General features: G+C 36.4%; 1 protein-coding gene across 5 annotated transcripts in view; it reads left to right on the top strand.

Annotated features, from left to right (window-relative positions):
- Positions 1–21,365, top strand: part of TNRC6A (trinucleotide repeat containing adaptor 6A) — a 162,342-nt gene that overhangs the window by 98,961 nt on the left and 42,016 nt on the right. For all 5 annotated transcript variants that reach the window (XM_069486797.1, XM_069486798.1, XM_069486796.1 and 2 more), the window contains exon 5: positions 20,457–20,873. In XM_069486797.1, the coding sequence (XP_069342898.1) occupies positions 20,457–20,873 (417 nt within the window). The remainder of the gene's footprint in view (positions 1–20,456; positions 20,874–21,365) is intronic.

The following is a 21,365-nucleotide window of genomic DNA, read 5'->3' as shown; positions in this document are numbered from 1 at the left end:
CCAACAGTTTCACTTACTTCATCCTTCTTTTGACAGTGGCTCCCTTCATAATTGGTTATGCTTTTCCTGGTTCATGAAAATGTATTGTTTTATTTTTGTGGTATGTATATGTCTATGTAGTGTTTATGGTTTGGGGTTTATAGAGATTGTGATTAGAGATTACAAACTGGAGACTAGAGGGGCAGGTTTGGCCCACTCAGTGTTGGGTTTGTTTGTTTGTTTGTTTGTTTTTTGTTTTTTTTTTACTAAACTTTTCCTTTTGGAATAATTTAAGATTTAAAGAAAAGTTGGAAACATAGTACAGAGAGTTTTCATGTATACTTCACTCATTTTCCACCATTATTAACACCTTACATTACTGTGGGTATGTTTGTCAAATTAAAAAACCAGCATTGGTACTAACTAAACTCTAGACTTTATCTAGAGGTCACCAGTTTTTCTAGTAACTACTTTCTGTCCTAGGATCCAGTGCAAGATGCCACAATGCATTTAGTTGTCAGGTTTCCCTGGTCTCCACAGTTTTTTTATTATTATCCTGTAAATTTTTAATTGATTGCCAACATTTAAAAATCAGAAGAGCCTGCCTATTTCAGATTTCCAGTTCATACCGTCAACATCATTTTTTGTCCGCCTATATTATAGAATCTATGTAAAGACCAAGTTTAGCCATATGTGGCTATCAAGTACTTTTGAAGCTAATGTGACTTGAGGGACTGAATTATTTAATCTTCCTGGACAGCGTGACTCTAAAGCCTTCTTGATGGTTATAATCAGACTGAGCGTAACTCGTTAGGCTGTAGCACCTCCTGTATTGAATTCTGTCTTAATGAGCTCACTTCTTTCTATGAGTACTGCCCTTCCTGTTAAATAACTACTACTGTTGCTGCCACTCAGTGGTAAAACTGTTTTTATAAAAGTTGGACTTTTGTAAAGTAGCATAAATTAAAGTAAGTTCTTAACCAGGTTTCTTTTTTTTTTTTTTTTTTTTTTTGAGACAGAGTCTCACTCTGTTGCCCGGGCTAGAGTGAGTGCCATGGCTTCAGCCTAGCTCACAGCAACCTCAGACTCCTGGGCTCAAGCAATCCTCCTGCCTCAGCCTCCCGAGTAGCTGGGACTACAGGCATGCACCACCATGCCCGGCTAATTTTTTATATATATATTTTAGTTGTCCATATAATTTCTTTCTATTTTTAGTAGAGACGGGGTCTCACTCTTGCTCAGGCTGGTCTCGAACTCCTGACCTCGAGCGATCCACCCGCCTCGGCCTCCCAGAGTGCTAGGATTACAGGCGTGAGCCACCGCGCCCGGCCCCAGGTTTCTTAAATGAATGCAATTAGATACTTATTTCTTGGTGGCAGTGGATTCGTGATTCATCTAATAAAGCTATGGACCAGTATAATGAATGACATAATGAAATTCTTGAAAGTTTTATTTTTACTTTGTGACTTGAACTTTGAAAAACTGTAAAGAGCATGAATATTTGATTTTGAATATTTAAAATGGCTTTTAAAAATATGTATATTATAGGCCGGGCGTCGTGGCTCACGCCTGCAATCCTAGCACTCTGGGAGGCCGAGGTGGGCGGATCGTTTGAGCTCAGGAGTTCGAGACCAGCCTGAGCAAGAGCGAGACCCCATCTCTACTAAAAATAGAAAGAAATTATATGGACAGCTAAAAATATATGTAGAAAAAATTAGCCGGGCATGGTGGTGCATGCCTGTAGTCCCAGCTACTCGGGAGGCTGAGACAGGAGGATCGCTTGAGCTCAGGAGTTTGAGGTTGCTGTGAGCTAGGCTGACGCCACGGCACTCACTCTAGCCTGGGCAACAGAGTGAGACTCTGTCTCAAAAAAAAAAAAAAAAAAATATGTATATTATGAGTGTCTCCTTGAAACAGCAGGGGAATGAAGTGCTAAAAAATTTATAGTGAGGTATAGGGATGGATAGATAAGTTTTAAGATACACTATGGCCTATATAATGGCAGGGAAGGAGTTAATGTCTCAACTTCAGAATGTCTTTGGGAACTTGATTAAGAATAAAAGTAATTTTTTAAAATAGGTTTTCAACTCTGCCACTGGCTTTTTGGGAAGCATGTTGATTGTACATTTCTTGCAAAAGAATAAGCACTGTTGGCTTTTTTTTTTTTTTTTTTTTTTTGAGACAGAGTCTCACTCTGTTGCCCTGGCTAGAGTGCTGTGTCATCAGCCTAGCTCACAGCAACCTCAAACTCCTGGGCTCAAGCAATCCTACTGCCTCAGCCTCCTGAGTAGCTGGGACTACAGGCATGTGCCACCATGCCCAGCTAATTTTTCCATATATTTTTAGTTGTCCGGTTAATTTCTTTCTATTTTTTAGTAGACACGGGGTCTCGCTCTTGCTCAGGCTGGTCTTGAACTCCTGACCTTGAGTGATCCTCCCGCCTCGGCCTCCCGGAGTGCTAGGATTACAGGCATGAGCCACTGCGCCTGCACGGTTGATTTTTGACAGCTAATTTTCTTCCTCACCCTTTCCCCTTTACCTCTTCCCCCCTCCCCGCCACGTATCATTGTCAATGCTATCTTTAGGTAATTTCATGAGCAAGCTGTATTCCAAAGAATAACAATCCCCTGAGCTCCTAAGGGAGATATAGGGAGCCTGGGGAGATCCTGTTGAGAAGCAGAAAAAGAGAAAAAAGGATTAAGATTTTCCTTGATTTTCTGATGATGAAATAGGGAAGCGTAGTTTATCGCTGCTATTCTTTTTCTGAGTTAATTAAAAACTCATATGAAACTGAATCAGCGTTTAAAACATATTTTTTCCCCACCACAATTGGAAACTATTATTATTACTTGATCCTAGCCTTAATATTTATCTTTCAAACACAATTTCATTCCTTAAATCCATTGATCTAGGGAATGACCAAAATATTCAAGAGCTACTAAGTTAGCTGCACGTCAAATCATGTGGATATCATAGCTAACTTTGAGCACCTACTGTATGGCAGGCACTATGCTTTATATATACTTCATTTAATCAAGGAAATCTTCTGAGTATTTAATGAACGGGCACCAGCAATTCAGAACACATACTAGAGCAGGGTCTTAAAAGCTTCTTAATGTGTTGAGTATCCCTTTAGTTACTGAATTTTGGGAATCTGTGGGACCCTGGGGAGAGGCCAGTGCAGCAGGCTGGGTACTCTGGGACTTCATGCAGTGAATATATAAAACCTGATATGAGAGTAGGGCTTCATGAGTGTGTACTCGCACAATTTAAGTCTGCATTTAATTCCTTCAGCAGCCCTATGAAAGTAGATAGTACTTTCACTTACAGGTGAAATTCTTCGCCACTTACAGGTGAAATTAAGGCTAAGAAAAGTTAGATAACTTGTCTAATGGTTGTGCAGTTCCTGAGCCAGCATTTGACTTTTAACTCTACTGGGCTCTCCTGCTTCTATTTCTGTAAAAACAGCTCCCACAGATACATTGAAGACGAACTGGGAAGGGCACACCATTACCCATACTGCAAACTAATAGTCATTGGATGAACTAAAACAACTCATCTCTTAAAAGTAATCCAGAAAAATCTTATAACAGATTTTATAGTATTTCCTTGTTAATTGAGCACAAAGAAAGAAATAAAGAAATTGTAGCACCAGCATAATTGAATTCAGAGAGTATTCAACAACTTTGTAATGAGTGAGGAATTGGCTTTTAAATTGTTTATTACACCTTTGGGTGTTGATGAAAATGAACAAGAGTTTTGAGGACCAAGCAAGAAGCCGATTCTAAAAGTTTTCTCCATGCTTTGGCCTGTACAAAATAAAATCTCTTTATGGAGCAAAACCAAAGTGCTAAATCATGTTTGAAGTGTCCTCCCTCCAACTCTAAGGGAGGTGTAAAGGGAATTTTGCTTAAAAACCACATGGCCTCCATTTCATCATTCTTCAAAAGGGTGGGCAGAGCCCCTTCTGAAGGGCTTGGGCAATAGAAAAGTCCCTTTCCGTTATGCTTATTGACTGATAAATTTGATAAAATCATAGCGCAGTTTAGCTTTCAGAATATGGCTGAGATGACTCAGTTTGTGCTGAAGAAGGAAAAGTGTTTAATTTGTCCTTTGCTCATTAATAAATAGAGTACTACTTTTTTCTTTAAATCACACTGCCGGTATCAGCTGTGTTTCACCATCTTATGAGCCCATCTTGGGAAACAAAGGTAAATGGAAAATAATTGTGTAGTTATCCATTATTCCAAACTTAGCTTTTATAAAATGCTGTTTTCTGAAATATTTATTGTGTGCCATGCCTGTGTCATGCACTGTTAGGGTCACTGGCAATAAGCATGAACAGAACAAACCCCAAGTCTGTGGTCCCACTGTACTTCCATTCTCATCTTTCCTTTATTTTAGTAATGGTAAATATATGTTTAAGGGCCTTCATCAGTTTACCTGTAATGTCAGTTTATCACTTCATTTCCTCTGTAAGATCTTTTTACTTATTGTATATAGTTAAGGTGTACAACATAATGTTTTGATATGCATATACATAGTGAAATGATTACTACAGTCAAGCAGATTAACAACATATCTATCATCTCACATAGTTACCTTTTTTGTGGTAAAAACACTTTATTCTTCGCAAATTTCCAGTTACAGTATTAATATATAAATATTATTATTAACTGTAGTCCCTTGTGTACAGTAGATCTCTAGACTTATTCATCCTACATAACTGCAACTTTGTACTCTTTGATCTACATTTCCCCTTTCTCTCCCTCCCTCACCCCATAAGTATAATATCATTCTGCTCTGTTTCTATCTTTTTTTTTTTTTTAAGTTTCCACATATAAGTGAGATCACACAATATTTTTATTTCTATGTCTGGCTTATTTCTCTAGGTTCATCCACGTTGTGGCAAATGGTAGGCTCGCTCTCTCTTTTTTTTACGGCTGAGTAATATTCCATTGTGTATTTATACTACAGTTTCTTCATTCATCTGTCAGTGGACACTTAGCTTTTCCCCTGTCTCGGCTATTGAGAACAATGCTGCAGTGAACATAGGAGCGCAGATAGCTCTACAAGGTGCTGATTTCATTTCCTTTGGGTATACAGTAGTCCTCCTTTATAGGAGACATAACGCTCCAAGACTCCCAATGGATACCTGAAATCTCAGAAAGTACTGAACTCTATATATACTATGTTTTTTCCTGTACGTACTTGCTGTGATAAAGTTTAATTGATAAGTTAGGCACAGTAAGAGATTAATAACAATAACTTAATAATGGAATAGAATAATTATAGCAATATGCTATAAAAAAAGTTATGAGAATGTGGTCTGTCTCTGTCTCAAAATATCTTACTGGACTGTACTCCTCTACCCTATTTTAGGACTGTGATTGGCCACAGGTAACTGAAACTTTGGAAAGCAAAACTGAGGATAAATTGGGAGGACTACTGTATATAAACAGAAGAGGGATTGCTGGGTAATTTTTTGAGAATCCATAAGACCTTAAGTTTCTCAATGATGAAGCTGCCTACTATAATGAATTTCAGGAGCTTTGATGGCTTGACAGGGATTACTGTACTGCATAGATTTTCAGAGGAGAAAATTGAGGTCCAAGTAGGTTGTGACTTCGAGTGGATAGCATAATGGCACATGTAGAAAGTGATACTTGTCAGGGTTATTGGGGTAAACACAAGAGGCCACTCACAGCTGAAAATGACAATCCCAGAGAGTCTGGTCACCCCATTTCCCTATAACTCATTTCTGTCACACAGATTGGGTGGTTCTGCTGTTAGAATTGGGGCTTAGTTTAATGTTTTCCTCTACAGTCTGTATAGTAGAAATTATGACTTTTGTATTATGTTGTAGACTCCAGATGTGCTTTTGCTTTATGAGATATTTTGAAAGACAAATGTGTGCTGACCTCTTTAAAATAAAAGCATAGGTTCTTATTGGTTAAGAATTTACTAATGGCAGGTGTTTTTCTTCCTATGGAAGATTTCTTTGCAATACAGAACAAATACGATTGTAGCTCTGCACTAACGGGATGAAAAAAAAAATGACCTGCTTTCATGGGAAATAGTAAAATGACCATTTTTCCTTTTCTCCTATTGTGAAAGGAAAATGATTTACATAAATTTATACATGTAAGTCTAGATTTATGTACTCAGGGAGGTTATGAAGAGTGCTGAAGACCCCTTTTTGCTTTAGGCAAGAATAATTTCTAACAAATGTAAGTCTGTTTGCTTATAAATACTAATAAACTATTAAAATTGGTAGAAGTGAAAGATTTTGTATCTTCAGATGTCTGTGATAAGACTGAGCAGGACAAAAGAGACAGGAAGTAGATATGAGAAAAGCATTACTTTTAATGGCTATAAAATAATTTTTGAAGTGGTTAATCTATAATTAGTCATTCCTTTATTTTTAGAGAGTTTGTTTTTGCTCATAGAATTAAGATAAAACTTCATGTATACTGAAAGGAACATTTGTTTTGGGGACCAGATTTGATTATAAGTTTCAGCTCTGTCGTTCACTAGATGTTTGAGCATGGGCAGCCTTCTTCTGAACCATAGTTGCCTGTGGGAATAACATTTCAAATTTATAGAATCATGATGAGATAACAGATATTTTTCCTGGCATCCAGCTCATACTTGGAAATTAAAATTACCACTGTGGTTTTACAATATCCTAGCAACGCTTTAAGCCCCTTGAAACAACATGCCAGCAGTTTCTCCAGTTACTTCAGGATTCCTCCCCACCCAGATGTGATTTGCTTTTTCCTCCTATTAAAGTAGAACCCAACCTAGCAAGGGTGAATCACTGTGCAGTGTCTTTGCCATAGTGCAAGGAATATTTCTTACAACACGAGAATATGATATATCATCTTTATAAATTTGGCTGGCCAAAATTGGTGTTTTTTCCTTTGACTTATATTTATTTGTTTATTGGTACAATGTAATACTGTGCTTAATCACTTGGACTTTTTCCTTTCCTTTTTTTTTTTTTTAATTAATTCCTTTTTTTGAGACAGAGTCTTGCTCTGTTGTCTGAGCTAGAGTGCTTTGGTGTCAGCCTAGCTCATAGCAACCTCAAACTCCTGGGTTCAAGTGATCCTCCTGCCTCATCCTCCTGAGTAGCTGGGACTACAGGCATGTGCCACCAGCACGTGGCTAATTTTTCTATTTTTAGTAGAGATGGGGTCTCACTCTTGCTCAGGCTGGTCTCCAACTCCTGACCTCAAATGATCCTCCCGCCTCGGCCTCCTAGAGTGCTAGGATTACAGCCGTGCATGCCTGGCTCTTTTTCTTTTTATGAATTGCCTGTTCTTATTATTTGCTCATTTAGTGCTTGGGCTAAGAGTTTTTGTTAGCAATTCACATGAGCTAATATACTCATTAACTTTTTTTTTTTTTTTTTGAGACAGAGTCTTACTCTGTTGCCCCGGGGTAGTAGAGTGCTGTGGCATCAGCCTAGCTCACGGCAACCTCAAACTCCTGGGCTCAAGCAATCCTGCCTCAGCCTCCCGAGTAGCTGGGACTACAGGCATGTGCCACCATGCCTGGCTGATTTTTTCTATATATTTTTAGTTGTCCAGCTAATTTCTTTCTATTTTTTAGTAGAGATAGGGTCTCGCTCTTTCTCAGGCTGGTCTCGAACTCCTGAGCTCAAACGATCCACCCGGCCTCCCAGGATGCTAGAATTACAGGCGTGAGCCACCACGCCCAGCCTCATTAACATTTTATCAGATGTATTTGATGCAAATATTTCTAACATTATGGGCTATGTGGCATGTATAAAGTCATTTTGAAGATGAGATACCAGGCAGAAATATCTACATTTTTGCCCCATACCAGGCCCTGTAGGGGACACATACACAGAAGATGAAAATACTTGTTCAGAAGGAGGAAAGCAAAATTAAATAACATTTGCATTATTAGCTTGAACTTCAGTCCTAAACTCTAGTGACTGTGTTGAATGCTTCCCTGTGTTAGGCCTAGTATCCCTAAACTGAAACCTTACTGCTTTTCCTTAGATTAGGCAAAGTGGAGGTGGGAAGGGTGGGAGGGGAGAGAATGGATACCTCTTTAATTAGTTCTAAAGGACAAATATTTTCCAGTTTGCCTTTTAATTTGGAATACACACACATTTGAAAAAATAAAATACACACCCATGTACAGCATTTTATTTGATCAAACTCATCAATTTTTTCACTCTTTGATTTCTTGACTCATTTTTTTATGCTAAGCAAACCTACCATTTATCCAGATTTAGAAAAATTTTGCCTGTGTTTTCTAAAAGCTTTTTAAAACATTAGCATGTTATAGTAATAACTGTTTAATTTAGCTGAACTTTATTTTTATCCTGTATATTTGGGGCTTCTTTTCTAATTTTAAAAATCAACTAACCATCCTGTATTTCTTAACTAATTTATATCTTCAGTGATTTAATGACAATTTCTTTTTCTTTTTTTTTTTTTTTTGTTGAGACAGAGTCTCACTTTGTTGCCCAAGCTAGAGTGAGTGCCGTGGCGTCAGCTTAGCTCACAGCAACCTTAGACTCCTCGGCTTAAGCGATCCTACTGCCTCAGCCTCCCGAGTAGCTGGGACTACAGGCATGCGCCACTATGCCCGACTAATTTTTTCTATATAGATTTTTAGTTGTCCATATAATTTCTTTCTATTTTTAGTAGAGACGGGATCTCGCTCTTGCTCAGGCTGGTCTCGAACTCCTGACCTCGAGCGATCCACCCGCCTCGGCCTCCCAGAGTGCTAGGATTACAGGCGTGAGCCACCGCGCCCGGCCGACAATTTCTTTATTGTATAAATTTTGGGACCCTCTTGAATTTTTTTTTTTTTTTTTTCCCTTTCAGTGTGTTGGGAGTTTTTTGTTGTTCCTGCTACTAACTTCTTACTGAATTTTTATTATGTTGTTGTTGTTTGAGTCACAGATGGAAGCCAAAGCTCTCTAGATGTTGCTATAGTATTTTCCAGAACAGGTTTCCAAACTTACTCAGACATGAGGACCCCAGGTGATACTTGTGTTAAGAAATTCAGATTCTGGCTTGGTGCGGTGGCTCACGCCTGTAATCCTAGCACTCTGGGCCGAGGCATTAGTATTGTTTGAATTCAGGAGTTGGAGACCAGCCTGAGCAAGAGTAGTGAGACTCTGTCTCTACAAAAAAAAAAAAAGAGAGAGAGAGAGAGAGAGAGAGAGAGAGAAATTAGCTGGGGGCTGGTGGCACATGCCTGTAGTCCCAGCTACTCGGGAGGCTGAAGCAGGAGGCTCGCTTGAGACCAGGAGCGTGAGGTTGCAGTGAGCTATGATGACGCCACTGCACTCTAGCCCAGTCAACACAGTGAGACGCTGTCTCCAAAAATAAAAAAAAAATAATAACAAATAAAGAAATTCAGATTTGATTAGTAAGTCTGTGAGGCTGACGAATCTGTTGCTCCTAACCGGATCTAATTAAGGAAATAGGAGGATCACCGTTTTAGAATTGTATGTTATGGAAGAGAGACTAATGGATAATCTGACTTTTTTTCTTTTAAAGGGTATGCCTGTATGAGAAAAATAGATCATCCTACTTTTTTAAATCCTACATATTTGGACAAGATTCAATGAATGGATAGATTAACCAAAGATTTTGAAATTCCCATACTGTGAATATTGTGGGTGTCCTCCATCTCTGGAAGAAGATCCTGTACTTTAGAACAGATAGAAATCGCTCAGATATGTTACTGAAGAGCAGAATTTGGTAATAGGATGATTTTATCCTGAATTTCGTTAGTGAAGAAACTCAGGAAAATATCAGTGATCTAGAGACCTGGAGGATTGTATCAAGACAAATCAGGTGTGTTTCTCTTTGTGTTGATAATTTAAGGTGGGAAATATTTGGGTAGAAGATAGAGTCCCTTGAGGGAGCAGAGCTGGGTGCCTCCCCAAGACCCAGGAAAATGTATACTTCCCATTTCTCTGTAATTTGTGAAGTGAATTAAAGCTAAGTGAATTCAATTTAATATTTATTTTAAATTTGATAATCTAATTTTGAACTGATGTTTTTAATGTCTTGCTGTTTGCTATTTTTTCTTAGGGACTTTTCAACCAAAATACTAAGACTTGCTTGTGCTTATATAAAATATAAATACACTTTGTTATGTTTCATTCTAGTTTTTAAATCTTTATTTTAAAGTATTCAAACAGCCATTTAATTCAGACTGCTCGCTAAGAATTAGCAGAAGTTAATGGATTGGCAAGCATTTAGTATTTTCCAGATCAACTACTGACACTTAAAGCTACAGCCATTTATCCACAATAAAAATTCTATCGCTGCGTTTTATGTTTATTAGCTTAAAAGCCAGACTTCCCTTCTATGCCCTTTAGCATTCCAGAACTGACTGAAGTTAGTACAGGACAGGGAATGTATATTATACAGGTGAAGTATATTATAAATCATCCAGTATGCTTATTAATGAGCAAGAAGAGGATTTTTATAGAAGTACAATGTTTGGCCATGTTTTAAATAAATTTGATTTGTAAACTCATTTTAATTGAATAGAACTACTCTTTGCATTGTTCAACTAGCTGGCTTCTTTTCCCTGCTGTCCCCACTTAAAATATAAGGAGATGGAATTCAAGTTATTGGGCCTCAAATACAAGTTGGAAGAAGTTGGCAAATAGTACTTCTGATAGCAGTAAAATGATGCTATGCTTTTCCTCCATTTTCTACTGAAAGCTCCAGAGTTGGGAAAGCAACAGAAGTTGGAAATACCTCTCTTTGGAATTTCTTGGTGTAGAGAAATTTCTCATTTACTTTGAAGTTCTTACCAGGTTTGTGCCTTTGGAAAGTCTGAGCCCCAGTGTGAGAATGCTGCCACTCTTCATCAGGAAAACTGGAAGAATCAATTTCACCCAAACTTAACTTGTTCTTCCTCCGATCATTAGGCAGATTTTTTAATGTCAGTGTTGTTGAAAGCTACCTTATTATTTTAGTGAAGCAGCTAGAATAATGGATTCGAGAGTTTAAGATTAAAGAGAATATGATTACCTATTGCAAGCATTAACAATAGAGAAGAAAGAGATAATATATGTGATGTTTCCTGATAAACAGTTGAATTTTAATGTTATATGTTAACTTTTCTTCTGTCTACAAGGATCCTATTTTATGGCCCTTAATCGCATAAAATAATTGTCTGTAGTGAAGATTTTAAAGAATGTTTATCTGTAGGTCATACTTGTAAAAATATCATTTGGACAGTTGTACTTTAAGGATTTTTTAAGCATCAAACATTCAGAATTTAACCTAGTTATTTGAAATGAGAAATTTTGTGTTGTAATTTTTAAAAGCCTTACTTTGCAATTTGTTAGTGAATGTTTGTTTTGCTGACAATGCCTAATTTCATTTGTTTGACAAGGTAGAAAATTTTTTCTTAATAAAAATAAAAGACACTTAGGAATATCCTATATTTTGCTCTTTTGTAAGAATAACATTTTCCAGGATCTTTCATTGGTACACACCATCTTGTCAGCAAAGAGCTTAACCTTATGGTTTTGTGTTTTGTATATAATGACAAATATTGGGATTAGAAATAGTAATTCTAGGTAAATTGTAAAGTTCGACAAAAGCAGTCTTAAAAGTACTCTATGTTCTACACATGTTAATAAGTAATATTTTTAGCTGGTAGTTTTAACTTTTTCAATTCTTTTAATTCAAATGCAAATCTATATGTGGTGTTTTTGTTTTCTGGAGGTCACCCTAACACTTCATTCTGTTAAAGTGACATGTTAAAATGGCATTTTGTATACCATGCCTATTCTGCCAGTATTTTGGAAGATTTGCAGTGTAGCCAGTATAAAAACTATCATACAAAGCTAAATTGTAGACTTTGGATGGATCGGAATAATCTTAAGTGCTTGAGGTATTAAGGCATGGAAATTGGTGTTTTGGGAGTTGGTAGTAATCAAAGATGATTGATAGCTGATTCATATTTAAATTGTTTCTATTAAACTTGTAGATGGTCAAAGTGAAATTCATTTATTAAATATTTTCTGAAATAAGCTTACTAAAATGGCATAAAATGTTATTTTAAGGATTTAAACAAGTAAATATTAAAACGGTGTTTTCACAAATTTAAAACTTGGTATATTTAGAACTTTAGACATTCGTCTAATATCTATTCTTGGTTTTTCACTTAAATATAAAGCAATTGCTGTATTTTTTCAATTTATAGGTTTTTTAAAACAGTTTTAGGTTTACAGAATGTTGTTTTTACATAAGAAATATTAGAAAGCTCATAAAGTAGTAAAACTTAGCAAATGTTAATAATTTAATTGTATTAGGCCATTTCATTGTTTCACAAAATGGGATGTCCTGATTTGGAACACAATTTAGGAAAATGTTGGTTTGAATTCTTTTAATAAGTAATTTTTCCATTCTTAAACGTACAACTTGTTTACTTCTTAGCCACTTCAAATTTTTCCCATCCTCTTTAAACTGTTAAATAGATGAGTTGGGTCACAGTATGGCAAAAAATCTAAAAATATAACTTTTCTGCTGGATATATATCTTTTAAACTAGCTAAGTAAAATTCTTTTTCTTTGAAACATTTTTCTCAGCATTACAGACAATGTAATGTTAGGGCTAACTAGAGAATCTTTTCACATTAATGATCACACTGACTGGACTTGTCTTGCTGTTTACATACTGGCTTTAAATTTTTTTTAGAGCAGAGATTTATTTAAAACTACAGATTTATTCAGCGGCATACTAACCAGTTACCATCATCGTCCGTACTATTTCTCTTGATCATTCTTTCTCCTCCTTCTTTACTGGTTCTTGATTATTCGACCTCTTGAATGTTGATATTCCACAATGTTTAATCCTCAGTATTGTTCTATATTGTTCTGTAGGTTCAGTCATTTTGTATATGCTGACAGTTCTTGAATTGTTCATTCAACCAACAGTTCTTGAGCATTTGTTGTGTTTGGTATAGGGGATGCCAGTGATAAAGTGAAGGAGAAATAAGAACCCAGCACTTTAAAGAGCACATTGACTGCAACACAAGTGATTTGAAGAGTTTTACCAGAATGGAGGAGGGAACATTGGTTGTCATAAAATGCTTTTGGGATCAGCTCAATCTGGGAGAGTTGTTGATTAGTTGTTTCCTAGGCAAGATGAACAGAAAGATTTGCAAGAAAGGTATTTAGGCATTTTGAGCAAAAGAAAGAGCGTGATACCCTTTTAGGAATTGTAAGTGTTTGGTGTATTGATAAAAGAGAATGAAATGAGGCCGGGCACAGTGGCTCACACCTGTAATCCTAGCACTCTGGGAGGGTGAGGCGGGTGGATCGTTTGAGCTCAGGAGTTCGAGACCAGCCTGAGCAAGAGTGAGACCCTGTCTCTACCAAAAAAAAAAAATATATATATATATATATATATATATATGTATATGTATATATAGAAATTAGCTAGACAACTAAAAATATATCTAGAAAAAATTAGCCGGGCATGGTGGCACATGCCTGTAGTCCCCGCTACTCGGGATGCTGAGGCAGGAGGATTGCTTGAGCCCAGGAGTTTGAGGTTGCTGTGAGCTATGCTGACGCCACAGCTCTCTAGCCCGGGCGACAGAGCGAGACTCTGTCTCAAAAAAATAAAAATAAAATAAAATAAAGAGAATGAAATGAATATGGATGTAGCAGGATATGCACCTGGGAAAATGGTAGAGAGGGGCCATACCAAGGAGTTTAGATTAATTCTGAAAGTGATTTTAAGATACAGATAACTTGAGCAGGTAGATGATAAGATTTGGGGAGGTGTGAAAGTAGGTGGGTCAGGTGTCAAGACTGGAGTCCAGGAGACCCAGTAGGAGGTTTTTGTAAGAATAAATTGATGAGGGCCTAAATCACATTATGGCATTGGAAACACAAGGATGCATTTGAATTTTATCAAGGAGGTAATCTGTTGGGCCTGCTGACTGACTAAATAGAGATAGGGAGAAACTGGGGAAGATACTCCTGCTGGAGTAACTAGATAGTTAGGCCATTCATTGAAATGAACAGTTTCCCTCCTATTGCTCTGGCAGTTAGGACTCGTTCTTGCTTTTACTTCCCTTCCTCTGCCTGCTGCTTAAACCCACTCTTTAGCTCTTGCCATTTCTTCTCATTCTACAAATCTAATAACTTCTTTTTCCACCTGTATATTGAATCCTAAGTCCATATTTTTAGTGCAGACTGTTTTGAACTCCAGAACCATATACTCAATTGCATTCCATGCACGAATATCTTGTAACAAAGGTTCTCAAAGTTGATCTAAGGATAGGCTCCCTAAAACTCTTTCATGAGATCCACAAGGTCAGAACTATTTTCATAATAACAGGAAGACTTTATTTGCCTTTTTCACTCTTATTCTCTCATGAGTATATACTAGAGTTTTCCAGAGACAACATAATGTGAAATACCGTAACAAACTGGAGCAGAAGCATATGTGAGAATCCATCTGCTTTCTGTTAAGCCACATATTAAAAGAGATTTGTAAAAATGTAGAACAATGCCATGCTTCTTGTTGATTTTATTTTGGAAAATACAGTTATTTTTCAAAAAGTATATTTATGTTAATATGCAGTGGGTTTATTTTTACATGAATTAATGTTTAAAAATTTTCTCCTTAAATTTATAATATGGTAACTATACATACATATAACCTATATAAACAAAACCATTTGGCGTTCTCTATTTTTAAAAGTTTAAAGGAGTCTTGAGACCATAATGTTGGAAAATGCTGTCCTTTACTAACAACAAACCTAATGGTATCCAAAACTAAACTCATTCTCTCTCACATACTTCCCAAAATTAATTTTTGTCTTCTATTTCATATCTTGGTAAATAGTACCACTGTCTACCCAGATTTCAGGCCAGAAACCTGGGAGTCATCCTTTTTTCCTCCTTTTACCCAGATGATAATAGTAATCACTGACATTTATTGAGCATTAACCATGTGCTAGGTACTAGAATAGTACCTAGAGAATCTTAGTTCTTTGCATTCAGTATCATATTAAAGCTTCACAACAACCCTATGTGGTGTCAGTGTTAATACTTATCCCTGTTTTACAGATGAGGCCACTATTTTACAGTGGAGGCACAGTGTGGTTAAGTACCTTGCCCATGGTCATACAGCTAGTAAGTTTCAGAGCTGAAACTTGAATCCAGCCAGTCTTTTCAACCTGCCCTTCTTTGTTCTGGAACAGTTTATATAAGATTAATATTACATGTTTCTTGAGGCTTCCTCCCTACTCCATTTCTCCTCTCCCAAAGTCATCTGGATCTGGTGCTTTTTAGTTTTTATATTATTTTTTTAGAAATGGGTTCTTGCTAGGTTGGCCAGGCTGACCTTGAACTCCCAGACTTGTGATCCTCCCACCTCAGCCTCCCTAGTAGTAGGGACCTGACACAGTGCCCCGTATTTTTTAATTTTAATTTTTTGCCTGGGGCTTTTAAGAGAGATCAATCTTAGAAGAACTTTGCAAGGTTTTCTGTTACTATACTATAGGACCTTCTACTTCTATGAGCCTATTTTGGTAAATTATATTTTATAGAGTAGAGGCTGGAAAACTACAGCCTGCAAGCCAAATCAGGCCTGGTTTTGTATATGAAATTTTATTGTAACATAGTCACATCCATTCATTCATTAACTTGTTGTCAATGGCTGCTTTTGTACTACTGTGGCAAAGTGAGTAGTTGTGGTAGAGACTATATGGTCTGCAAAGCCTAATATATCCATCTCTCATCCTTTACAGAAAGAGCTTGCCAACCTCTGTTATGTATCATTGTTTTCCGTTTAGCTCAGGTTTAGGTTTTATTGGTATAAATGGTACATAGTATTTTTTGTCTTTTCAGAATCTATATTTGAAGTTATGCCTTCCTTTTTTATTCCTAGTACAATTTATCTCTTTTTGTTCTCACTGTTTGGGATTACTAAAATTTTGACTGACTTACTGGTAACAGTGTTATGTTTGTCTTCCATCTTTTACTATGCTCTGCAACAATTTAAATGTCATTAAGCTTAGAGATACATGTTTCTTAATGGTACAGTAGTAAAAAAGATAAAGTATGGTAGTATTGATCAATGAAACTATGTAGCCCTGATGGGTAAGTTCATAAATTTCCTTGTTTCTTCTATGCTAAATAATCTATTCTGATTTCTTGCCTCTTCTGTGGCTAGTGTTAAATTGTTACCTCTTCCAGCTTTTCCAACTATTATTTATAGGGTTGACTATAAAGAAGTATCTTGATTTTAGAAAGTCATTTCTTATTTTTTATTTTCATCTTTTAAAAAATATGCTAACTAGTAGTCTTTTTCATAGAACTATGCCTTGGATTTATTGGTTGGATTTTAAAGTCATTGATTTCTACTTTTGTTTGTACTAATTCCTTTTTTCTACTTACTTTAGGTTTTTTGGGTTTTTTTTTAAGCCTTCTTGAGTTGCATACTTTATGTCCTTTCTTGTTTGTTGGAAATAAGACTATGGAGGGTGGGAGGAAAAAAAATGAGACTATCAATTTTTCTTTGAGCACTAGTTTATCTCTTAAACACAGCCTTTTCACTATTTTCTTGACAACCCTGTAGTTTGGTATTTATTTCCTCCTCAACTTGAAATTTATTTAAAGTAGTTTTTTATTTGCTAGTTTTGTCATTTCTAGTGACATATTGTAATCTAGAAATATCCTCTGTATTATTTATAGTCTTTGGAATTTATTAATGTTTTCTTTAGTGCTGTATGGTGTGTGAATGTGTGTGTTAACTTCTTATGACTGTTTCATGGGTACTTGTCAAAAAGATGTTTTCAAGGTACATGGTTTTGCTTTTTCTTATTTTTTTCTTTTTCTCTCTCCGTTTGTTTTATGTGTTTTGATACTGTGAGGTTTGGTATATAAAAGTTCTGAACTGCTTGTATCTTTTTAGTTATTTCTTTTATTATCAATATGAAATTTCTCTTATCTTTTATGGTTTTTTTCTATTTGAATTTTCCTTTGTTGGTAATATTGTTTTCATTTAAATTTTCTTAGCATTTCTTGGTATATGTTTATACTTTTTCTTTCAATTTTCCTGCATTGTTTTCATGAGCGCTTTTTGCAAAGTATATTTCTTAATTTTGTTTCTTTTTACCCAGTTTAAGAAGCTTTATCTTTTAACAAGTGAATTTAACCCATTCACATTTATTGTGTTACAGATATTTTGGGGCTTATATTTAGCATCTTATTTTGTGTTAAGCAGAATTTTGGATTTTTTTAAAATTCCATTTTCTGTGTCTGTTAAATGGATCAAGTTTTCTAATTTTCATTTTTTCTGCCTTTTAATGGTTTGGGTGCCAACTGACATATGTAACTTAAATTTTTGACTACACATATACAATAGCCAAAATTATTCAGTATTTATGTATTACCCAGCAACCCCTGACCCCCCTACCTACACCTACTGTTAGCATCTCCTTTAGTCATGCGTCGCTAACATGTACCCACCCCACCCCACCCCGCCTGTTTTTTGAGACAGAGTCTTGCTCTGTTGCCCTGTGTAGAATGCAGTGGCATCATCGTAGCCCACTGCAACCTCAAACTCCTGGGCTTAAGTGATCCTCCGGCCTCAGCCTCCTGAGTAGCTGGGACTACAGGCGTGTGCCACAACGCTTGGCTAATTTTCTTCTATTTTTAGTAGAGATAGGGTCTTGCTCTTGCTCAGGGTAGGTATATCCTATTTTATATCTGAGATTCTACTTTAGATTATTTAGTTTAATTTTGTAATCAATTGTTACATTGTCTTAATGTCTTTACTGGTTTTAGTGAAGTTTTCTGGCCCCAGAAAAGAGTACCTATCTCAGCCTTGTTTTCCACATAGTTTTTTATACTAATGAGAAGTAGCGCATCAGTTATCGGGGTTTGAGGTAGGGGTGGGATTAGTGGGTGACAAATGTAGGTATTGCTTCTAAACTCTGGTCACTTCTGATTTAGTGTTAGGGTTCTTATACATGTCTTCATGTAGGTCATTCACGGTGTTTGCATGTAGGCTATCTTCAAGTCTCTTAACTATAAAAAGAGCATTTTCCTATGCTTTCTCACATAAATAACACCTTGCTTGAGTATAAAATTGTCACAATGTTATTTTTTTAGAACGTTTAATTTTTTTAATAATAAAGTGGCAAATAAATAACCATGCTAAGTCCAGTACTAAACATGTAAAAGCCAAGTTAGAGCTTTTATGTTCCCTATAATTTCATAGTTTCATATATAGTCGTACCTCCATATCTGCAGGGAATTAGTTCCAGGACTCCCCAGGAATACCAAAATCTGTGGATGTTCAAATCCCTTGTATAAAATAGTGTAGTATTTGCACATAGCCCATGCACAGCTTCCTGTATACTTTAAATCATCTCTAGATTATTTATATCTAATATAGTATAAATGCTTATAAATAGTTGTATTGTTTTTATTGTTGTATTGTTATTTTTTTTAATATTTTTGATCTGTGGATGGTTGAATTTTTGGATGAGGAACCCACAGATACGGTGGGTCTACCGTACTTTATCTTCCTTTGGTTTTGGAGATACTTTAGAATATTCTAATGCCATATTGTCCTCACAAAATGTTTTTAATAGCTAATATTTGTTTATTACTGTGTGCAGCACCCAAAGGAATATACATTATTGCTACATATTGGGAGCATTAAATTGTCTGGGAGACAAAATTTTCATATATAAAGTAATTAGGCCCAGAAAGCACTTTACCCAGATTATCAATAAGAGGCTTGTTAGTGTCAAGAAGAAGGGAAAGGATTCCAAGCAACAGATAGAATGTTTGTAATTTTTTGCTATAATTTCTCCTGTACTATAATTTGCTTGTATTACTTTGGAAAAATTGAAATCATATTGAAAAAAATAAGTAAAAAAAATAAACATATTAGTGTGACTGATATAGACTAACTCCACCAGATGTTCAGAGAAGAAAGACAATAGGGAGGCTAGATTGTTAACTGAAGGGAGGCTCTGGAGCCGAGAGAGTGGAAGAGGAAGTTGGGCGACTGTTATAAACAATACAGGTGACCACAGCTTTAATCAGAGCATCATATACATTGTAGGCATTTCATAAATATTTATCTTATTTAGGCCACAATAATAGCTTCTGTTTACTGAGGGGTTCACAGTATGCTGGGCACTTGACCAAGACTGTCCCTACTTTAAAGAGCATTAAATTATCTGGGAGGCAAAATTATAGAGGAGAAAGATACAGAGATAACCCAGATGGGAGTGCTTGGGGCTGTTTTAATTCCAGGACTGGAGCTCCTAACCCTTGAACAGAGTTTTCTGTGAGTGTCCTCACCAGTAACATGGAGGGGTTTCACTTCCCTTATCTGACAGTGGTATCTGTCTGTAAAAATATATCAAAATTTCACAGAAACATTAAACTACTACAAAAATATTATCTGGTATTGTGCCAATTATTAAAGAATAGCCGTATGTTCTGTGCTTTATAAGCATTAACACATTGAACCTTAGGATAGCCCTGGGAAGTATAGATATTATCCCTGCTTTACTGAGGGGATAGCACATCAGTCAGGTTTATGCAACTTGCCCAAAGACACAAAGCTTAGTAAAAGTAGAACTGGGATCGAAACCTGGGTCTATCTGGCACGAAAAGCTCATGTATATTCCATGCTGTCTCTTCGTAGTTTTGGAGTTTGAGTATATTTTCATTGGTTTAAAGTATTTCCATCAGTTTATTTACTTCGTTTCTTATAGAAGTCCAAAAATTCACTATTTACAGTTTCTGATTTATTTTTCATATTTGCTTAAGATAGAGTATCCAAATTCTCTAATGTTGGTTAATCTCATAACTTTAATTCTTTTATCTTTGTATTTATTTCTATATTCTGAGTTTGTCTTGTCTGATTCAGACTTTACATTTTAACAATGAAAACCATTGTTAACTTTGCTTTTTTGTAAGGAAACCGGCAGGATATTTTCTACCCTTGTTCTTGTATTGTCTTCCAGAGATTAAAATATACGGACCAAACATATTAAAAAGGAGGCCAAATAAGAATAGTTATCAGGGAATTGAGGATTCTTGTGGGACTACCAAAAAATTGATTTGCCCCATTTGTTTTTTTAGTCATTGTGGGTTTCATGGTTATGTAATGAATGCTTGTTCTCTGATCAGAGCATAATATGGTAAGAGAGATGGCGAGCATGAGTTGTCACCCTGGCTAAGGGTCTTTATGCCCTTATTAGATAGGTAGTTAACAGAAGTGAAATTTGACTCTTGGCAGTGATTCTAAGAAAGCCTGAGTCCATGACTGAGGAGATCCCTGAACGCTTAAAGCTTCTGTTTCTCTAGGATTATTTTTCTTAGTGCCTTTGAATTTAGATGGCTTACTATGGAGGTACACTTTACTGGCTAATCTTTTCCACCCCTTTTCTTTTGTTGGGATTAGTGCCAGAACAGATAAAGCCCAGTGTAAGCCAGCCTCAGCCTGCCAACTCTAATAACGGCACTTCCACAGCAACCAGCACTAATAATAATGCCAAGCGAGCTACAGCCAACAATCAGCAGCAGCAGCAGCAGCAGCAGCAACAGCAACAGCAGCAGCAGCAGCAGCAGCAACAACAGCAGCAGCAACAGCCGCAGCCGCAGCCGCCACAGGCTTTGCCTCGGTATCCTCGTGAAGTACCTCCACGATTTCGCCACCAGGAACACAAACAGCTTCTAAAGAGGGGTCAGCATTTTCCTGTCATAGCAGCAAACCTGGGATCTGCTGTTAAAGTGTTAAACAGCCAGTCAGAAAGCAGTGCTTTAACAAATCAACAGCCACAAAATAACGGAGAGGTGCAGAACAGCAAAAACCAGTCAGGTGAGAGAAGGCATTTCTTACAGACTCAAACTTTATCATCATTAGCAGTATAGCAAGTTTATAAATTCATAGCTTTTGATGATGTATTTGTATTCATCAGTATCTGGGCTTTATTATATTCTGTACAGGGAGTTATGAATGGGGAATTTTAAAATATTTCCTTTAAGTTACCTGCCCATACTGCTTTAAAAATGATTATTTCCACCACTCACTCTCCCTTTAGGTTTTATCCGTATTAATAAGGAGCTTAAAGCTAAAATTGACTATAAGACTATAGCTAAAATTGAGTACTTCCCCCCAAGGCATGTGCTAAGCAGTTACACATATTACTGCATTTAGTCTTCAACAACCCTGTGAGATGTAGTTCTTATCTCCACTTTTCAGTAGAGGAAACTGAGGCACCAAGACATTAAATAACTTGCCCAAGATCATTCAGTTACTGCATGCCATAAAAAGACTGACAGTCATGAAAATTATATTGAAACAGCAAAT

Source organism: Eulemur rufifrons, chromosome 14 (genome assembly GCF_041146395.1).
Source record: "Eulemur rufifrons isolate Redbay chromosome 14, OSU_ERuf_1, whole genome shotgun sequence".
In the NCBI taxonomy this organism is placed as follows: domain Eukaryota; kingdom Metazoa; phylum Chordata; class Mammalia; order Primates; family Lemuridae; genus Eulemur; species Eulemur rufifrons.
This window is presented reverse-complemented; position numbering and strand designations above follow the sequence as displayed.